The 18757-nt window shown below is 47.1% G+C and overlaps 1 protein-coding gene across 1 annotated transcript; it reads right to left on the reverse strand.

Moving 5' to 3' along the window:
• Positions 1 to 2026: 2026 nt before the first annotated feature.
• On the reverse strand, positions 2027 to 10988 carry LOC125721051 (splicing factor U2AF 65 kDa subunit-like). Its single transcript, XM_048996990.1, has 10 exons — positions 10851 to 10988; positions 8711 to 8885; positions 8260 to 8363; positions 7860 to 8011; positions 7393 to 7509; positions 7167 to 7305; positions 5859 to 5938; positions 2791 to 2913; positions 2613 to 2699; positions 2027 to 2426 (listed from the first exon to the last, which is right to left on the reverse strand). Exons 1-10 carry the CDS (start codon positions 10897 to 10899, stop codon positions 2049 to 2051), a joined length of 1404 nt encoding a protein of 467 aa, XP_048852947.1. The 5' UTR covers positions 10900 to 10988; the 3' UTR covers positions 2027 to 2048.
• Positions 10989 to 18757: the final 7769 nt, after the last annotated feature.

Here is an 18757-nt window from a genome sequence, read left to right on the forward strand (position 1 = left end):
GTCCGTCGCCTATCTGAGCCAATCAGATTGTCCGTCGCCTATCTGAGCCAATCAGATTGTCCGTCGCCTATCTGAGCCAATCAGATTGTCCGTCGCCTATCTGAGCCAATCAGATTGTCCGTCGCCTATCTGAGCCAATCAGATTGTCCGTCGCCTATCTGAGCCAATCAGATTGTCCGTCGCCTATCTGAGCCAATCAGATTGTCCGTCGCCTATCTGAGCCAATCAGATTGTCCGTCGCCTATCTGAGCCAATCAGATTGTCCGTCGCCTATCTGAGCCAATCAGATTGTCCGTCGCCTATCTGAGCCAATCAGATTGTCCGTCGCCTATCTGAGCCAATCAGATTGTCCGTCGCCTATCTGAGCCAATCAGATTGTCCGTCGCCTATCTGAGCCAATCAGATTGTCCGTCGCCTATCTGAGCCAATCAGATTGTCCGTCGCCTATCTGAGCCAATCAGATTGTCCGTCGCCTATCTGAGCCAATCAGATTGTCCGTCGCCTATCTGAGCCAATCAGATTGTCCGTCGCCTATCTGAGCCAATCAGATTGTCCGTCGCCTATCTGAGCCAATCAGATTGTCCGTCGCCTATCTGAGCCAATCAGATTGTCCGTCGCCTATCTGAGCCAATCAGATTGTCCGTCGCCAATCTGAGCCAATCAGATTGTCCGTCGCCAATCTGAGCCAATCAGATTGTCCGTCGCCTATCTGAGCCAATCAGATTGTCCGTCGCCTATCTGAGCCAATCAGATTGTCCGTCGCCTATCTGAGCCAATCAGATTGTCCGTCGCCTATCTGAGCCAATCAGATTGTCCGTCGCCTATCTGAGCCAATCAGATTGTCCGTCGCCTATCTGAGCCAATCAGATTGTCCGTCGCCTATCTGAGCCAATCAGATTGTCCGTCGCCTATCTGAGCCAATCAGATTGTCCGTCGCCTATCTGAGCCAATCAGATTGTCCGTCGCCTATCTGAGCCAATCAGATTGTCCGTCGCCTATCTGAGCCAATCAGATTGTCCGTCGCCAATCTGAGCCAATCAGATTGTCCGTCGCCAATCTGAGCCAATCAGATTGTCCGTCGCCAATCTGAGCCAATCAGATTGTCCGTCGCCAATCTGAGCCAATCAGATTGTCCGTCGCCAATCTGAGCCAATCAGATTGTCCGTCGCCAATCTGAGCCAATCAGATTGTCCGTCGCCTATCTGAGCCAATCAGATTGTCCGTCGCCTATCTGAGCCAATCAGATTGTCCGTCGCCTATCTGAGCCAATCAGATTGTCCGTCGCCTATCTGAGCCAATCAGATTGTCCGTCGCCTATCTGAGCCAATCAGATTGTCCGTCGCCTATCTGAGCCAATCAGATTGTCCGTCGCCTATCTGAGCCAATCAGATTGTCCGTCGCCTATCTGAGCCAATCAGATTGTCCGTCGCCTATCTGAGCCAATCAGATTGTCCGTCGCCTATCTGAGCCAATCAGCTTGTCCGTCGCCTATCTGAGCCAATCAGATTGTCCGTCGCCTATCTGAGCCAATCAGATTGTCCGTCGCCTATCTGAGCCAATCAGATTGTCCGTCGCCTATCTGAGCCAATCAGATTGTCCGTCGCCTATCTGAGCCAATCAGATTGTCCGTCGCCTATCTGAGCCAATCAGATTGTCCGTCGCCTATCTGAGCCAATCAGATTGTCCGTCGCCTATCTGAGCCAATCAGATTGTCCGTCGCCTATCTGAGCCAATCAGATTGTCCGTCGCCTATCTGAGCCAATCAGATTGTCCGTCGCCTATCTGAGCCAATCAGATTGTCCGTCGCCTATCTGAGCCAATCAGATTGTCCGTCGCCTATCTGAGCCAATCAGATTGTCCGTCGCCTATCTGAGCCAATCAGATTGTCCGTCGCCTATCTGAGCCAGATTGTCCGTCGCCTATCTGAGCCAATCAGATTGTCCGTCGCCTATCTGAGCCAATCAGATTGTCCGTCGCCTATCTGAGCCAATCAGATTGTCCGTCGCCTATCTGAACCAATCAGATCGTCCGTCGTCTATCTGAACCAATCAGATTGTTTTTCTTACACAAAAAATTATTCCGTTTTCAAAACACTTTTGTGCAAGAAATGCTCCCATGAGCCTGTGTTTAGTGCCTACAGAGGTCTTCTTTTTGCCACTGGTACAGGAGAGTACGGGTCCCACCTTGCCACAGCCAGGCACCTCCACGCTATCGACGGGCCGCGGAATCTCGATGGAGCGCACGTTGCCGTACTTGCAACACTCCTCCCGGATGTCCTCCAGGATCTCCTCGTAGTCCTCGTCGTCCACCAGCTCCTCGGGCATGACCATGTTGAGGAGGCACAGCACCTCCGTGGGCATGCCGGAGCTCTGCAGCCGCTGCAGCCCTGGAACCTGCAGCGTCACCGGCGTCTCGATGATGGCCGTCTGTCCCGGGGGGCGACAAGAGTGTCAGATACCCCCTGATCGTCCAATCGTCTCGAGTAACAGCGAGAAATTTACATGGACCCAAATAAACCCAAGAAATAGGGGCATTAAGCTTCCTGGGAGGCACCCAGGAACCAAGTTGGGTTTAGGACATCAGAAAGGCGGCAGCCGAGGGCAAATACTCACAGCGTTGGCATTCTTAGCCCCCACGCTTGCCCGCTGGACGATGAGCTTCTTGTCTCCGAGCTGCATGCCATTGAGTCCAGCCACGGCCTGCGGGATGCATCCCACACAAGCGTCAGCAATTCCATCCGGAAGCCCCGAGTCACCCCAGACCTTCCAGCTGCTGCCCCACCTCACGCACCTGGTCAGTGGCACTGATGTCCACGTATTCACAGAAAGCATAACCCTTAGACAGTGACGTGGCACTGTCCTTCACAAGGTTGAAGGCCTTAAGAGGTCCGAACGACGTCAAGAGTTCCTTCACCTGGGCAAGAGGAGGAGACGCGGGGGGGCGATTAGCCCAACAGTCCAGGCACGGCGCCTCGCTAGAAATGCTAATCTTAACTGTGGGAGAAGCAGCATGTTAAACTTTGCAAAACGACATGAGGAAACAGTGAAGACATCAGGAAAATGGCTTTATGACAAGTGGCTCGACATTACGGTGCAACACTAGAGCTCAAAGCCCCCTGTGCCCTTTCTGCATGACTTACTTACTGGGAGCGTACAAAAGTAACTATTTTGATTCTTGTCAATGAATGATAACACAGATTCCCCCCCCCCATCCTACAGCATATACAACACAACTGAATTCCTAATCAAGTTCTCTGATAATTCCAACTACGAATTTTGAAATATGGACCGAGTTGCATCTGATTTTAAGGGCCACAATAATTAAGCTAGATGGTATATAAAAAAAAAACTAAATAAAAACAGCTAATTATATGTTAAGTGTTCCATGTATACAATGTGGAGGGGGGGGGGGCGACTCGGCAGAACACAAACCCAGCCGAATCACTGACTTCCTGTTCTTAAAACCAAGAACCACATTGGTGCAGTTAATTAGAGGGACAAAGCCTACAGGAGATAAACTCACAGGTAAAGCTAAGAGCCGCCACAGGGTCCTGCTAAAGGGGCCACGGCTTGAAGCCAAACAGGACGAAATAGCTCTGCTAACATCATTCCTCACTTATTCTACAGGAATCTACTGTAAAGCCGCATTAACCACTGACTTCAGAAAGGAGTCACCTGGGACACTGGCAGCCACAAGAGGGCGCTACCTCCTACCTTCTCTTAGGGGCAAAAAAAAAAAAAAATCAAATTTATACCCTGTGATCAGCATAATAAGTCTCTCCCCAGCCTTCAACCCCCAAAAAAAGGACCCCATATGCTTAAGAGCACTCCAGGACAGAGCCCCCCCACAGGGGCAGGCCGTCGACAGGGAGGATATCCGTGCGAGGGACGGAATGTCTTACTTGCCTTGTGTTACATGTTGGCATGGCAGCAGTAGGTCAGTACTACTGAACAAATTATGAGCGAAGACTTAACGATCTTACAGGCCCCTAGCTGGGGACAAAGTGGGGAACAAAAATGAAAGAGCTGTAAGTATCAAAGCGGTAGCAGGGACTGCAAAAAAAAATGTAAACACCAGGATACAAGCAGCGGTTTCCATTTCACCTGTCTATGGCACATTTACTGGCTTTGACGTGAAATACATTAACAGTTCTGCTGGATTCAAACTCTCTCCCCCCAGTGCTGCTTTGGTACAGCCTTCCTCTTGACTTGGATTACATGTGACTCACACTGGATAAGAAAGATTACGATGACAATCCGAAAAGGAGGAAAAAAATCAAAGAAAAACAAACTGACTGCACTTCTCACTTACCTTTCACTGAAACCGCGATCACTATCTTGTGGGCTGAGTCTTGCCATTTTTAACAGTTTAGGCTAAAGTGAGTGGGACACCGGAGCTCAAAATGTTACAATGCAGGGGTGGACGCAAAACGTTTTGCGATTAACTTTTGCAAAATAAATAGGTAAACTATTAAATGCCTGTATGGATTATGTCTATAATGGGCCGATTTCAGTGGGGTGGCGATATAGGAAGAAAAAAAAAAAATCATAAAAGATGCTAATGAGAAGTAGAAAATGTCTAAAATGTGACCCTTTCAACACTTTCAGAGTAAGACGACCTCATCTGTGCATGTTGTTATGGTAATATTATCCATCACTGACGTCATAACAGAATAGGGCATGGGGCACGATGTGAAAACTCCAGTGAAGCTGATAATCGTTCACCGGGAAAAAGGTCCGAAGTATTTTCTGCCTTTCGAGCGACACAGCAATGTAGGGAACGATTCTTCCGCAGCTCCCCATCGCTGTTAACGGGATGTGAAGTCATCGTTCTCAGTGTGCGGACATGGACGTGAGACACGGCACGTCTGCGAATACTGAAGCGTTTGGGGACTTGGTCGATCTCCCCCACATTTCAAGCACAGTCTATGGTAGTGTTTCCCAGCCCAGTCCTCGGGGGTACCCCCCCGGTCAGTCCACGTTTTTGCTTCCTCTCAGCACACCTGTACCAGGTATTCGGTGTTCCTGATTGGCTGGGAGCTAGGAGGGAGCGAAAATGTGGACAGTCGGCGGTTCCCCGAGGACTGGGATTGGGCAAACACAGGTGTACGGCAATGTGGAGGTATTCGTCAGTTAGGTGACGCGCAGATGACTCGATTTTAAATTTTCATGCAGCAAAACGACGCGGCTGATTCATCCGACTAACACTCAGCAATTAACCCGATATACAAATATTCCAGGGTACCCAGCAACAGGCAGCACAGGGACTGGCTACGTGACTGGTTTGGCAAGCCGCCAGCTGTAAGGCACGTTTCCCAAAGCCTTTGTTGCTAATAAGGTTATTTGCTAACAACATTAGATAACAACTGAATGGTTCCAACTATGCAAGTCGATAACATGAGGTTTTGGGAAACGTACCTTTTACATTAGCGGGGTCTCAATATCTTCATAATTTACAGCTGGATAAACAATGAGCGTAATGTAACTGTCAACTCATTACCTACATGTCTAATAAATGTTTAATAAATCCCATGAATATCTTTAAAAAAAAAAAAAAAAAAAACCTCAAATGTGCGGCTATTTTCAGCAGCTAGCTTTAAACATGATGCTGACATTTGACCCCCCAGTATCTTGTAATGAATTTTAAGCGGTGAGGTAACTTTGACAGGCTTTCTTTTCCTACTAATCAGTTACACAGAGACGAGTGTTTATTTTATGTATGTATGTGCGTGCGCGTGCGTGCGTGCGTGCGTGTGCGTGTGTGTGCATGCCTGCTTGAGTTCCACGTGCAGCAGTGGGACAGAAACACAGGAGGGTTGTGGGTCGGCTCCCCGGCGACAGAGACTGAGGGCGGGGTACCTGATCGTCACTGAGATAGTTGGGCAGGCCTCCGACAAAGAGCTTGTGTGGCGAGTCTGGAACCACGGTGGAGACGACCCCTGCAGACAGAGCGGCACGGCGCCCAAAGCCGGCCGATCACAGCAAACCGTCAACATGCCGGATAATGACCACGAGCAAACGGCGCGAGTGAAATAAGCCAACTTCAAATCAGTATGACGTCGTTATCTCCTATATAATATCAGATAAATGTAACTCCAGCAAAAAAATACCTAAATACTGGGGCAGTTTGACGACTGTTTTTTGTCTCTCCCATCTTGCTCTCCATGGGAGATGCTGACACATGCAGCACCAGTCAAAAGTATGGACACACCTGCTCTTAATGCATTTGTCTCTATTTTAGCTGTTATTCACCTTATAGTAAAAGGCCTTTGGGCATGGAAGTTATGCATATGAAGTACTGCAAAGACAAAATTTTTGTCTCTTCAAAATAGGAGCCATTGGCTTCGATGACAGCATTGCGGACTCAACCAGCTAACATATGTACCCACCTGGACCGTTTCTCCAACAGTCCTCGAGTTTCCACAAGTTCTGCGCGCAAGCTGGCTACCTTACTCTTACTCTCATCCAACTGATCCCAAACCAGCTCTATAGAGTTTAGGTTGGGGGGCTGTGGGGACCATCTCTTTCCTAGTTCACAAGGTAATAAGCTACTTGCATAACCTTCAAGGTGGGCTTTGGGTCATTATCTTGCTGAAAAACAAGTCATTTTCAGTAGGTGTGTCCAGAATTTTTAACTAGAATAGGAGCCAGCAACCCTAGAACAATTTGGGGGTTAGGGTCCTTGCTCAAGGGCCCAGTGGTGAAATCACTCTGCCAACCCTGCCAACCAGCAACCTTCTTTTCATGGGCAAACATCACAGAGCCACACAACACCCCTATGTTAACAGTAAGAAGTGAGTGACTGAGCTGTGTGTGTGTGTGTGTGGCTCAGCTGGTTAGGATGCCAGCGTTATCATCAGAAGATCACTGGTTCACATCACTGGTGATCACACCACTGGGCCGGCGAGTTTGCTCTAGGGACAGGCTGACCCTGATTTCTCAAAAAAAAAAAAAAAAAAAAAACATTCTTCACTTTGGATAAAACTGTCTGCTAAATATTTACAACATTAAGTAAATAAAAGTGAAAGTCTCCCTCTTTATATGACAAGACATCCGCAGCTTGCGAAGGACAGTCAGTCCGTAACGAGTACAAAAAACTGGCCTTGCCGATCGGCTCTTCAAAGGTAAATAAAGATTAAGGTTATGACGGCGACAAGCAAAACGGACCTGGTACGTGGAAGGCGGGCTGCTCTGAGATGCCAGGCAGGGGGCGATAGTCGTGGGGCCGCCTGATTTTTAACGACTGACCCTGGAAAATGATGCCGTCGAAGGCCATTGCCTGCGTGGTCTCATCCACGGACCGAAACTAGGGCAGAACGAAGAACGTCGTTAATCAGGGAAGGCTGCGGTCTCCGCCTGGACACAGCAGCCATTAGGCAGGAAAGACTCTTACTTCAAGGAAGGCAAAGTTCTTGTCCTGGTTTATCTGAACAGCGAGGACGGGATTGGTGGGACCTTGACATAAGCCAGCCAATCGCATCTGGGTATTGAAGAAATCCGCCATGGCCTCCTAAAAAGACAGGCAGACACACTGAATGAAGACAGGCAGACGTCTGAAGACATCAAAACAGGCAAACGAGAAAAAAAATGACTGACAAGTCTAGTACATTTATCTATTTATTTTGCGGACACTTTCATCCAAAGCAACATACATTTCATTGAAGAAGCAGGACCAGACAGTTCCTAGAGCAAATAGTGCTTAAGGGCTGCGCTCGGGGGCCCAATGGTGAAATCACTCTGCTGCCCAAGGGATTTGAACCAACAACCTTCTTGTGACCGGCTCAGTGTCCTAACTCACTGAGCTACACATGACACCAGTATGCATGACAGAAGGCAACGCGGGACTTTGCCTGGACTCACCTCCGTCAGGCCGAAGGGGATGTTGCCGACATAAAGCCGCCTGGCCTGCCGGGTCATCTGGCTGCCGACCATCGGCACCTGGGTGGGCGTCACTGCCACGCCGCTGGTGGTGGATGTTGCCAGTAAAGCTATCGTGGGGATCTGCCCTGCAGCTGTGGGGAGGAGAAAGGGCTTCAAGACCCCAACCAGGGACGGCCAGAACATCCGGATCGTCGCCTTCATTTGCTTCTAACCCCTAGGTTTAAGCTCTCTTCACACTGTCTGAAATCATCCCAAGTGTTATTCCCTCTTTGACCAGCAGGGGGGAGGAGGGCACTCCAGAATAAATGCTTTCATTGCAACCAATATACCATAACCTTGCAATACTGAACTAGCACACATGGAAGCGTCGCATCCAAACCTTGCATTGCCTTGTACTGCATGGGGGTGATGTGCTCGAATCCCGGAGGGGGAACATCCCAGTACTTGTATGTCCTTTTCTTACGGCTTCTCCGAGGAGAGTAGCTGCCCAAACACAAAACAGAAGGTTGTTTTCCCCAAACAATACAGTGTAAACACTCAGAATCTGGCAAAAACAAACAGATGGCAGAATGTTTACATTTAACTTTGGATCGCAGGCAGTTTAAGGTCATGAGGGTGTGACCATGCGCCACTTTTTAGGCTGGCTTTGAGGTCCCATCGCTATGGCGGGGGCTACTTATAAACGCCAGTTAAAATTTAATATGGGTACAGTCCCCCTTCCCACCACGAAGAAACCAATTGGTTGATTGTGAAAGAAACTTGTTAAGAGGCCTCAAACCATGCTAGATATCAGCTTCAGTGCCTGTAACCGGGACCGTGAGGGGGGGTACCTGTGCTTCTTGTGCTCGCGTGAGCTGCTCCGTCGGTCACGACCCTTGCGGTCGCGGCTGCTGCTGCGCTTCTCGTGACTCCGCCCCCTGGAGTCCTTGCTCCAGCGGCGGTGCTTCTCGCCACGGCTCAGAGACCGGCTGCGGCTACGCTTCTTGTGTCGCTCCTTCTCCCGCTCTGGGGGACGACACCGTGGTACCAGTGAGACGGTGGGCGGAGCGACATGACTGCCCCCCTACCATCCATTTCGATAAATCCAAGATGTGTAACTCAGAGGGATTATGAATGTGTGTCCGGATGGTTGTGGGTTTGAAGCCCATGAGTCACAGAGTAATCATATTACCAACTTCCCTGGGGTGCTGGATGCTGACTGACCCAGCGCTATGCCTTAAAAGTCACTTATGGAGACCAAGATGTGGTACGGGGTCTAACTCCCCAGTTTCCTCACCAGAATGAAGCACCTCCATTCAATTCACATATTCAATCACACCCTCCTGAAACAAACACACCCATCTCTCAATGGCTAATAATTTCAAGGGCACAAGGACATCCCCTTGAATGTCAGTCTGTTGTGAAACAATAAAAACATAACCAGACTAATTAATGATATAGGAGCACAGTGGTGAGTACAGTTGCCTCACGCCTCCGAGTCTGGAGGCCTGAATTTTGCCTCTGCTCTCTGTATGGGGAATTTGCCTGGAATAGGCTCCAGGGGAGCCTGACTAAGATAACTGGTTGGACGATGGATGGGTAATTAATATCGTTTCAATCTGACAGACAGCACTTTATTAAACTAGCAATAAAATATCACCTTTCTATCCCAGCAGGTCCTTCATATAGAAGCTTAAATAAATCCCTGAAGGTGCAGTTTTCAGTGAAGCATTTAAACGCAGGTGCTGCTCGAGGAATCAGCTTCATGCATCAGTTATAACAGCGTTACGGTAATGCACCGCTGCAAAAGTACAGACACGGAGCGGCCAATGCATCTTACGTAAATCGGTAATAACCAATTACCGCAATCGCAGGCATAGTCAGAGCGCAGATATGAATGACTGGAACTGCTAGTTTATCAAACACGGCGGCACTTAGTGCTCGTCTAGCCGAATCAGGTCGTTTCGAATGACATTTTAGTGATTTAGTGATAAGGAGCTGATATGACAAGATTGCCATTTGATAGGTACATAAATCAATCCTACTTTCGACTCCGTTGTAACGCATGTTGTATATTTCAGTTGCGTTAGTATGGCTTAAGTTTATTCAGTTTACTGGATTCTCTGCACTTTAATGAAGTTATATGTGTATTGTTATATAACTGTACATCATTGTTAGTTACTGCTATCCGCTGTAAAGGTAGATACAGGTGCAAGACTTTGCAATAACGACCTAAAAGCAGTTGTTATGATTCCAGGGAACGCGGCTGATTTTTAGAGTCTATACATCATGAAGAAACGGCGATCGTGTGAGAAAGACTTATTCTGTACGGATGACAGGGCCAGCATTTCGGACCCAAGGGAAAGGCTATTGTGCATCGGAAAGAGACAAAATCATATCATTATATAGAAAACTCGTCGTAGTATTTAAAAACCAAGTAACTAACACTGTTATTAAGTGCGGACTTTAAATCAAGTGGTCGCGGTCGTTTTTATTTGCATAAAACTTTAAACGTGATCTTGAAAATATAACGCTTGCAACAAACATCCATGCATAGTGTGTTACTGCGAATGAAAATACGCGGGTCGCAATTTATGATCCAAGTGTATAATGGTAAATAATTAAATAAATAAAACCGCAGGCTTTCACATCGAGTGCACCCCAATAACGTTTCATTGAAATGTCCATGTTATGTACGCCGGGCACTGATGGATGCAGGCCTAGCGATCTCTATAACAATGCCAAGCAAAGAATGTCACTGATTTACCAAAGCGGTCAGTTTTCGGGGATCCTGCGGCAGCTGGGAGAAGAAGAATCGGGCAGGTTTCAGAATCGGCGAGCGCTCGGATAAAAGGCACCGATTTCCCAGCCGCGCTTTTCTTTTCGGAACCAGCAGAAGTGCCCTCCGCACCATCCTCGGCGCTAGGACACGCCGGCCACTTTATTACCCTAAAACAGGGAGCATACACCGATCTTCAAAGCCAAACTTACCTTGCCGATTTTCGCTTAACTGCTTCTCAAACTCATCGAAATCGGACATTTTTCAGTCCGTACTAAAGACGTATTGCAAAATAAGCAGAGGTCCAACAGTAGGCCTTTGAATGGGCTACAGGCTGCATTGGGTTCTGCTGCTTTTTCTTCCGAGTCGCCTGCCCCTCCTCCCCCGAAGTCATCGGCTCTTCCTCGGTTGTATCACACACAGGTTCGGAAACATTCGATGCGCATTACCGTCCCCTCCTGCACTGGAGGGTTAAGGACAACGTGATTATATCGAACCAAAATTGAAATGTGCAAGTTGACTTTCCTAGTTATACGTCTTCATTTTTATTCTGGGTTTAACAACCATGAGTTTATGACGTATTTTACATGATTAGTTGGCGACTGGACCTTATTGTTTATATCTCTTATTAAGGATCCATCCATCCATACATCAATTATCAAAACCACACACTTACAATCCGAGTCTAGTTTCATATGCTGCGCTGCTGAGCGACCCGCAGAATATTATGCATGAGTACAAGTCACAAGCCCCGTTTCCACTAACACGGGGCCGGTTCTAGCTTGGTGCCTTTTGAGACCGAGGCAAAAAGATGCAGACTCTCCCCGTCGGGGAATCGAACCCCGGTCTCCCGCGTGACAGGCGGGGATACTCACCACTATACTAACGAGGAGATGTACGCGCACTACTTTTACATCTTCAAGATAAACAGCGGATGACTACTAACATTTGCGAGTAATCAATGACTGAGCTTCATGTCATGACCATGGTGCTCAAGAGAAGAAAAAATACATAATGTACGTCCACTGATACCAGAACAACCATATAGCTTTATACTAAGACGATGATTAAACGGAAAATTCCTTTACAAAACACTGCCACAAAATCATAGTTTCGCAATATTACATCGTGCAACGGGACACAGTGTAAGTACGTGAAGTCGGTAATTAAATCAAGAAAAAAAAGTGAGAGGAAAAGAATACTTTTCTATTATCATATTTTTCTAACTGGCCAAACTGAGTCATATTTTGATTATACACACTAACAGAAAAACAGTGCAAATCTCCGGTAGTCCGTTTCACTTGCGCTCCGCTATGGGGCAGTAACAAGCAGAGCTTAAGTGTGGAAGGAAAAAAAAAACACAGGACAGCATCAATCCCAACTTCACAAACGCCGGAGATCGAGATGCTGTAAGCATGACAATTAACATCTTTATCCAAGGGAACAGCTGCAAGACACAGATGCCGCGCCTAACAAAGGTAGGATCGATTCCGAAGTTCAGGCATTTACAGACGCGGACTCTTCTGGAGTTGATTTTTTTCGGGAGATACGCATCAACTTCAAAAGTATGAACCGCATTATATCTATATCTGTTATGACGTTGTAGCTATTGATACTGATGCATCACAAAAATAATTTAAATGTTTTTTCATTCTGACATATGTTCGTTCGGACGAGGATTTTATTATATGAGATAAGTTTTAAATGAAAACTTTTTTTAATCTATATGATTAATTCTCGAATCTAAGCCAGACTTCACATAAATCATTCATTCATAAATATAATGGAACATACAACATCCAGGTATCCATGAAATTTATGATCAGGCTATACGTTTGTGATAACAACAAAACAACACAACATGTATATTTACAATATATGGGCCTATTGTTTAATATTGCCTCCAAATTATAGCCAGACAATAACGCAATAGGCCGACATCAAACTATTTTCATGTAAAACAAAAGTGCTGGCAGTTTGCTTGTGCTTACAGACCCCGCCTTGAGCCCATCCAGAAAGATCCCAAAAATAACCGACAAGCAAAGGTTGTAACAATCTGAGCATGTTTAGTTTAATGTAATCAGGAGCCGAATTAATAACGCAAATAAATGATCAAACCGAAAGTCTGTAGTCGGGAATATCCGATAACGTCTTTGACGTGCAGTTAAGATAGTCAGAGGAAAAACCTTGTAGTTTACTTATATATATGCCTAAATATATGAGTGTGTCTCTCCGGTGATTTAATGATGAATATAACGATTACATATCAAATCACACATTAAGCAATTATTATATTACTAGGTTGAACGTTTTCACTATGTCTGTCGTCACCTTGATTTCACGATTTTGACTATTCTTCTTATCCCAGATTGAACAAGTCATTGTGGCGATGCAAGATCCCGACATGGGGATAAAGATGAAGAATCAAAGACTGTTAATCACAGTGATTCCACATGCGATGACAGGTGCACGATACATATTTTACTTTTTAAAAATAATTTTTCGTGCCGCCCGGGTTGTCTTACACCCGGCCGTGCAGTGTCCCGGGGGGCGGGTCCTAATGGTCATTTAAGCCCTTCACAGGAAAGCCCATACATCGGCGGTCTTCGGGAATCCTGTGCATTAAGACTGTCATCGATCTCCTTGCGCTCATATTTATTTATGTAATTTATTTATCGAGTTCAGCGTTTTTGATTTATGACGGCTTAATGCATTTCTCGACTCTAACTAGATGCCTTCCTCGCTATGCCTTCCCAGGAAATGATATCGTGGAGTGGCTAATTCAGAAGTACTCCATCATGGAAGAAGGTAGGGCCGAGAAGTATGTAGGGAAGCGTTACCTGGTGCTCTTATGTGAGGTTAATCGATTGTTTTTTTCCCTTCGTGACGACGATGGCGCCCCTGCTGGCGAAAGACGTCATCAGGTTTTTTTTTTTTTGTAATAAAATAACAGAAATAAACGAGTCTTTTGAATAATAAATACAAATGAAGTAATAGAATTTGTCATCCATACAACAGATTAGCCTAGCTGCATTTATGTGTAAGCATATGCAATTCACGTGTCTGACAGAAGCATGTTCTGTTCCATTGATATTGCTGAGCCTGTGAATTAATAAATGTCAGAATTGAGCTTGTCCATAACATAGACACCCCATTCGCCTGAAGCTTTTGGGATTTTCTTCCCCTGGCGTCAATTTATCTGCTGAATTATTTATCTTTCTGCTGAGAGGCTATTAGTACAAATAATCTGTAGGCCAGTCCCGAGTCGCGCCGCTACGCATGCTGAGCTGTACGGTTTGATAGTCCCGATGCAAACTTCGCTGATAGCCAGAGGCAGTCAGTCATGCCTGGAGAAATATCGCTATCCGTCTCCCTCATTATGCACTTCTGCAAGACGCTGTTGTCCTGAATTCCCGGGCGATGCAGATGAGGTTTTAAATAGCAAGGGAGCAGATTTCCCTGATTTACAGCCCAGATTGGAAAAGAAGTCGGAATGGAAAGGAGGGGACTTTTAGGCAGTAGATGGCAGATGCATTAACAGACTTGAATGGGCAAAAAACCTGTTGCCCCGGTAAGCAGTTACCCCTCCCTGTAAACACTAGGCTTCCCCCTAGCAGCGCTGTTGCTGCGCCGGTCTGAAACCCCCGGGAGCGCCTGACTGCCAATGGCCGCGGAGGCAGCCGGAAAGTGGAAAGTCCCAATTACTCGTAATTAATTATAGTTCCGATGAGGAATGCACCATCCCCGCGGCTTATTCTGTGCACCATGTCAACGTTTTTTCCAGTTACTTGCTATACCGTAAAATAAAATATAATATGCCTACTCAGTTTCTAGTTATCGTGTGTTCTACTGTATTCCACTGACAAAAATTTAGAGAATTACTATGCCTAAATCTGGGCTACGAGTAGTGGATTTGTTTGAGCTTTGAGTAGTTTACGTGGAAATGAGTGACCACTTTGTGTGTTTTCAGAGGCACTTCATGTGGGGAATCTGATCGTGAAGCACGGCTACATTTACCCCCTAAAGGACCCCAGGACGCTCGTCCTGCGGCCCGACGAGACGCCGTATCGCTTCCAGGTAACCTAAAACCACGGTTTCTTCAGATGGAGGGCAGCGCGAGAGGGTGGTGGCCATGTGGGGGGGCACGCATATCGAAACTATTCGTTGGAGAGACTGCGGAATTACCGTGTAGGACAGTATTTCTCAATCTGGTCCGGGCTCCAGAGCTGAGAGGGTGCAAAAACGTAGACTGTCTGGTAGGGAGCTGGGAGGGAGCAAAAACGTGGATCATCTGTGTGTCGCCGAGGACCGGATTGGGAAACACTGATGTATGAGAACCAATGCCAGTTAAAGTAGCAAAATGCCTTCCACCCGCCTTGTCCCTGACATGTTAAATCACAAAGCACCTTTGTCACGCTGCTTCTGAATAGTTTCAAATGACAGCATCTCCTTTTTGCTAGACTCCGTACTTCTGGAGCTCTCAGCAGTGGCCAGCCTCCGAGCTAGATTACGGTGATTACCAATTATTAATCATGTGCTCGCCTATTACATCATTACTTCCCTTTACTAGAATAATAGAAAAACACAGTTTCTTGCCATGTCTTTCTTTTGCTCTTCTAAAGCGATTTATTTGACTAAGAAGAATATCAGAAAGCAAGGGCAGCTGATAGACTATGAAAAGGTAAGAGAAAATTTTTATTTATGTACATTTCAATGCTATTCTTATTCGCTGGTCTGAAGCATTGCTTGATGAGATCATGTGATAGCTGAATGCTCATGGGAGTTTTACTTACACAAAATATTATGAGGGTAGAAGGAAAAATGATTGGTTCAGAGAGATAACCAATTAGATTGTACATGAGGTGGATCCGAGCAACTAGAGGAGGCAGGAGCAACCAATCAGATGTCTTGGTCCTGCCTCCTCTGCAATCTGATTGGTTATCTATCCGAACCAATCATTTTCCTTCTGCCCTCAGAACATTTTTGTGTAAGAAAACCTCCCACCAATTATGCACATAGTAGGATCGCACATAGACATCCACCAACTTGCCGCCATGTTGCGTCAGGGTCAACGCATTTTAGGTTCTCATCAGTAAGAGGGTTTGTGAATCCGACACTGCCAGCTGATATCCTGGGAGGGGTTCGGCCTGTGAGTCATAACGTGAACCCATGCAGCAACGCAGCCAGCCGTGCGACCTGGCAATGTCGCATTTAAACATTGTCTCCGCAGGACAGCTACAACATGTTGCACAAACGGATCAACCACACCTGGGACTTCGTGGTGATGCAGGCGAAGGAGCAGCTCAGGTAAACCCCACCCCAGCCCGGGAATACTGTCGCATCGAGCTATGAAATCAATTTCATAAATGCACACAAGGGGACAGATGAGAATGGATGAATAAATCTCGTATTAAGAGGATGATGATGTTACCTAAATTAAAAAGTAACATGGTGTGTGGTCATAATTTCCCTCCTATCTGTTAAATCAGACCTCAGCCTAAACACTAGAGTCGGAAATCCATTTCTAAGTGAAAAAGGAAACAGAAAAATGAAAACCCTACCTTGCAGTTCAGTGATTACCGCTATATGCTAATTACCCAGTATGCTTTCTGACTCTCCATCGACTGCTCTGCTCCTACCAGGGCAGCCAAACAGAGGCGCAAGGCGGACCGCATCGTGCTGGAATGTCAGGAACAGGCCTACTGGCTCGTCAACAGACCGCCAGTAAGCACCTCCCCCGAAACCCCTGACTCCCTACATCTGCCCCGGCGAAAACCCAGTATGCTGTGATTAGAGTAAAGCACACACTGGGTAAACCTGAACTCAATGCACCTTGGCAGCTCGAATATCGCCTCAGGCTGGGGGCGATTCTAGGATTTTTTTGAGGTTGTGGGGCAGAGTGGTGGCTCTGGGCCTAGGGATCTGTGCAAGCAAGTGGAAGGTTGTTGGTTCAAATCCTGTGAATGCCCAGAGTGATTCTACTCCGTTGGGCCTTTCAGCAAGGGCCTTAACCTGCAATTGCTTTGTCCTGGGTATGACATTAATCTACATGCAGGCCTGTTAGGAGATCCTTCAACTTACAGGGGAAACTTGGCAGGATTGGCAGGAAGGCATAGGCAGGGTCCCATTCCCCCACAGAGAGCTGGGGGGTTGTGCAGTTCTCTCCCACGACAACGGGTTTGTTCAATGAAGGAAGGCAAAGGAAACATCTGTAAGGACATATGGAACATTTCCGGTATAATTTTCGATCTCCGTCATCTCCAGAGCATTGAGCTCAGCAAAATTCACGGGGGGGGGGGGGGGGGGGGGAGTTTTATCTTCGTTAAGTAAGACACACAGAGTGTCTCCATGCATACTTTGTGGGGGAGGAATATATCACTTCAGGCCTGATAACCCACTACTGCTTCAGTGTGATCATGAAATATTTACTTAGCTGGGAAGAAGCCTATGTTCTGTGGGACGAGAGCTTTCAGAAGACAGACAGGACAGCAGGCTGCGGGAATGAGCAACTGCACCCTCGCTGAGTGTAATTTGGAGTTCATGAATAACACAGGAGAGTGGAGAATGAAAGTGTGGGACAGGAGCAGAGTGTGGTGTGTATCTGGCTTAATCCCGGCCGTCACTAGGGCCCCTTTCTGCTGGGTGCGCAGCATCTCTCAGGGCTAATAAGCATCAGCGTTTATGTGGGCCATTATCCCCATCCGGGGCGGCATCAGGAGGTGGGAATGGCAGCCACGCAGCTGCGGATCACATCCTAAATTCAGCTTATTTTGCAGATGTACCTTTTATTGAGACTAGAGCAGTTGGGGGTTTAGGGACTTCTCTCAGGGGTCCAGTGGTGATGTCACTCTGCTGACTGTGGGATTTAAACCGGCAACCTTCCAGTCATAGGCGGCGACTGCCAACCCGCTCAGCCACACACCACCTTCATTGATGAAACCCACCGTTTTGACGCCAATTAGACGGAAACACAGTTGAGCCAAAAACCACGCAGCGTAGGGCCCCCCAGTCAGGTGCTGCTCGTGTTTAAAAGGCAGGGACGCTCTGCACTCTGGTACGGCCAGGTGGACGGGGGAAGCTGGGGGGGGGGGGGGGGATTAAAACCAGCAAATGACAAAATGGCCGCTTCCTGCCTCCTTTCTCTTTGCCCGAGAAACACGAGACGCATCGCTAAGACTGGTGATGCTTGGATCTGGGAGAGAGGAGTGCGAAGGGACTGGGAGACGGCCTGAAGCTAAAATGCAGACATGCTGTGTTTGCGTCTCCCCCCCCACCACCCCCCCACTTGTTGGGCCTTTTAAACGAGCTGGAAGAGGATCCCACCTCCGGAATACCGGATCCATTATCTGACCTCTATTCCTGCGGCTCAGGCTTAATGCTGCATGTTAGCGGAGAGATAATGGATGTAATTGCAAATAGCAGCGTAATAATTTGCCAAATAGTCTCTCTGCTGTTAAGTCCTGAGCTGATCTGAAGCACTTTAATTGGGATTTAAGGAAACCATGTTAAATCAGATTGCATTCAGTATCGACATTTGGTTAGTTTATTCTGTAAAGCAGGGTACCCCAGTCCTGATCATGGATACTGTGTCACCGACTGGCCCTCCAGGACCGAATGGTCCTTTTGGAAAGCTGTCACACTGTCCCCTACTGGGCAGTGTCGCCATGGGCTGTACCCAGTGGCATCATGGGAAATGTGACCAGTAGTGCTAAGGGGTATTAATGCAGCGTTAGACCGGCGTCAGTCTGCTTGAGAGAAACGAGCTCACTCTTCATCTGAAGTTCAGCTAAGGATTTCTCACCCTCTGATTTTCTGCAGCCGGGAACATTCAGCGTTCAAGAACAAGGCCCTGAGCGAAGGAACCGGCACAACTCCCGAGTCCAGCTGGTCTGAGCTTTTTATTAAGCATATACATTTTTTCCGTAATGCCAGTACCTGCTGTTTATCGCCTCTGTCAGTCACAGGACCGGATCCGGGCAAACAAGATAGCCGCTCGGGGCCTAGATAAGATCAAAGTCATGAAGAAAAAATATGTATATTAATATCTATATATATATGGCAGCTATAGGCAGAATAGGCTGTTGCCTTGGGCCCCCAAATTACCCAAGGAAGTGAAGTG

This window comes from Brienomyrus brachyistius, unplaced genomic scaffold (genome assembly GCF_023856365.1).
Source record: "Brienomyrus brachyistius isolate T26 unplaced genomic scaffold, BBRACH_0.4 scaffold27, whole genome shotgun sequence".
Taxonomy (NCBI): domain Eukaryota; kingdom Metazoa; phylum Chordata; class Actinopteri; order Osteoglossiformes; family Mormyridae; genus Brienomyrus; species Brienomyrus brachyistius.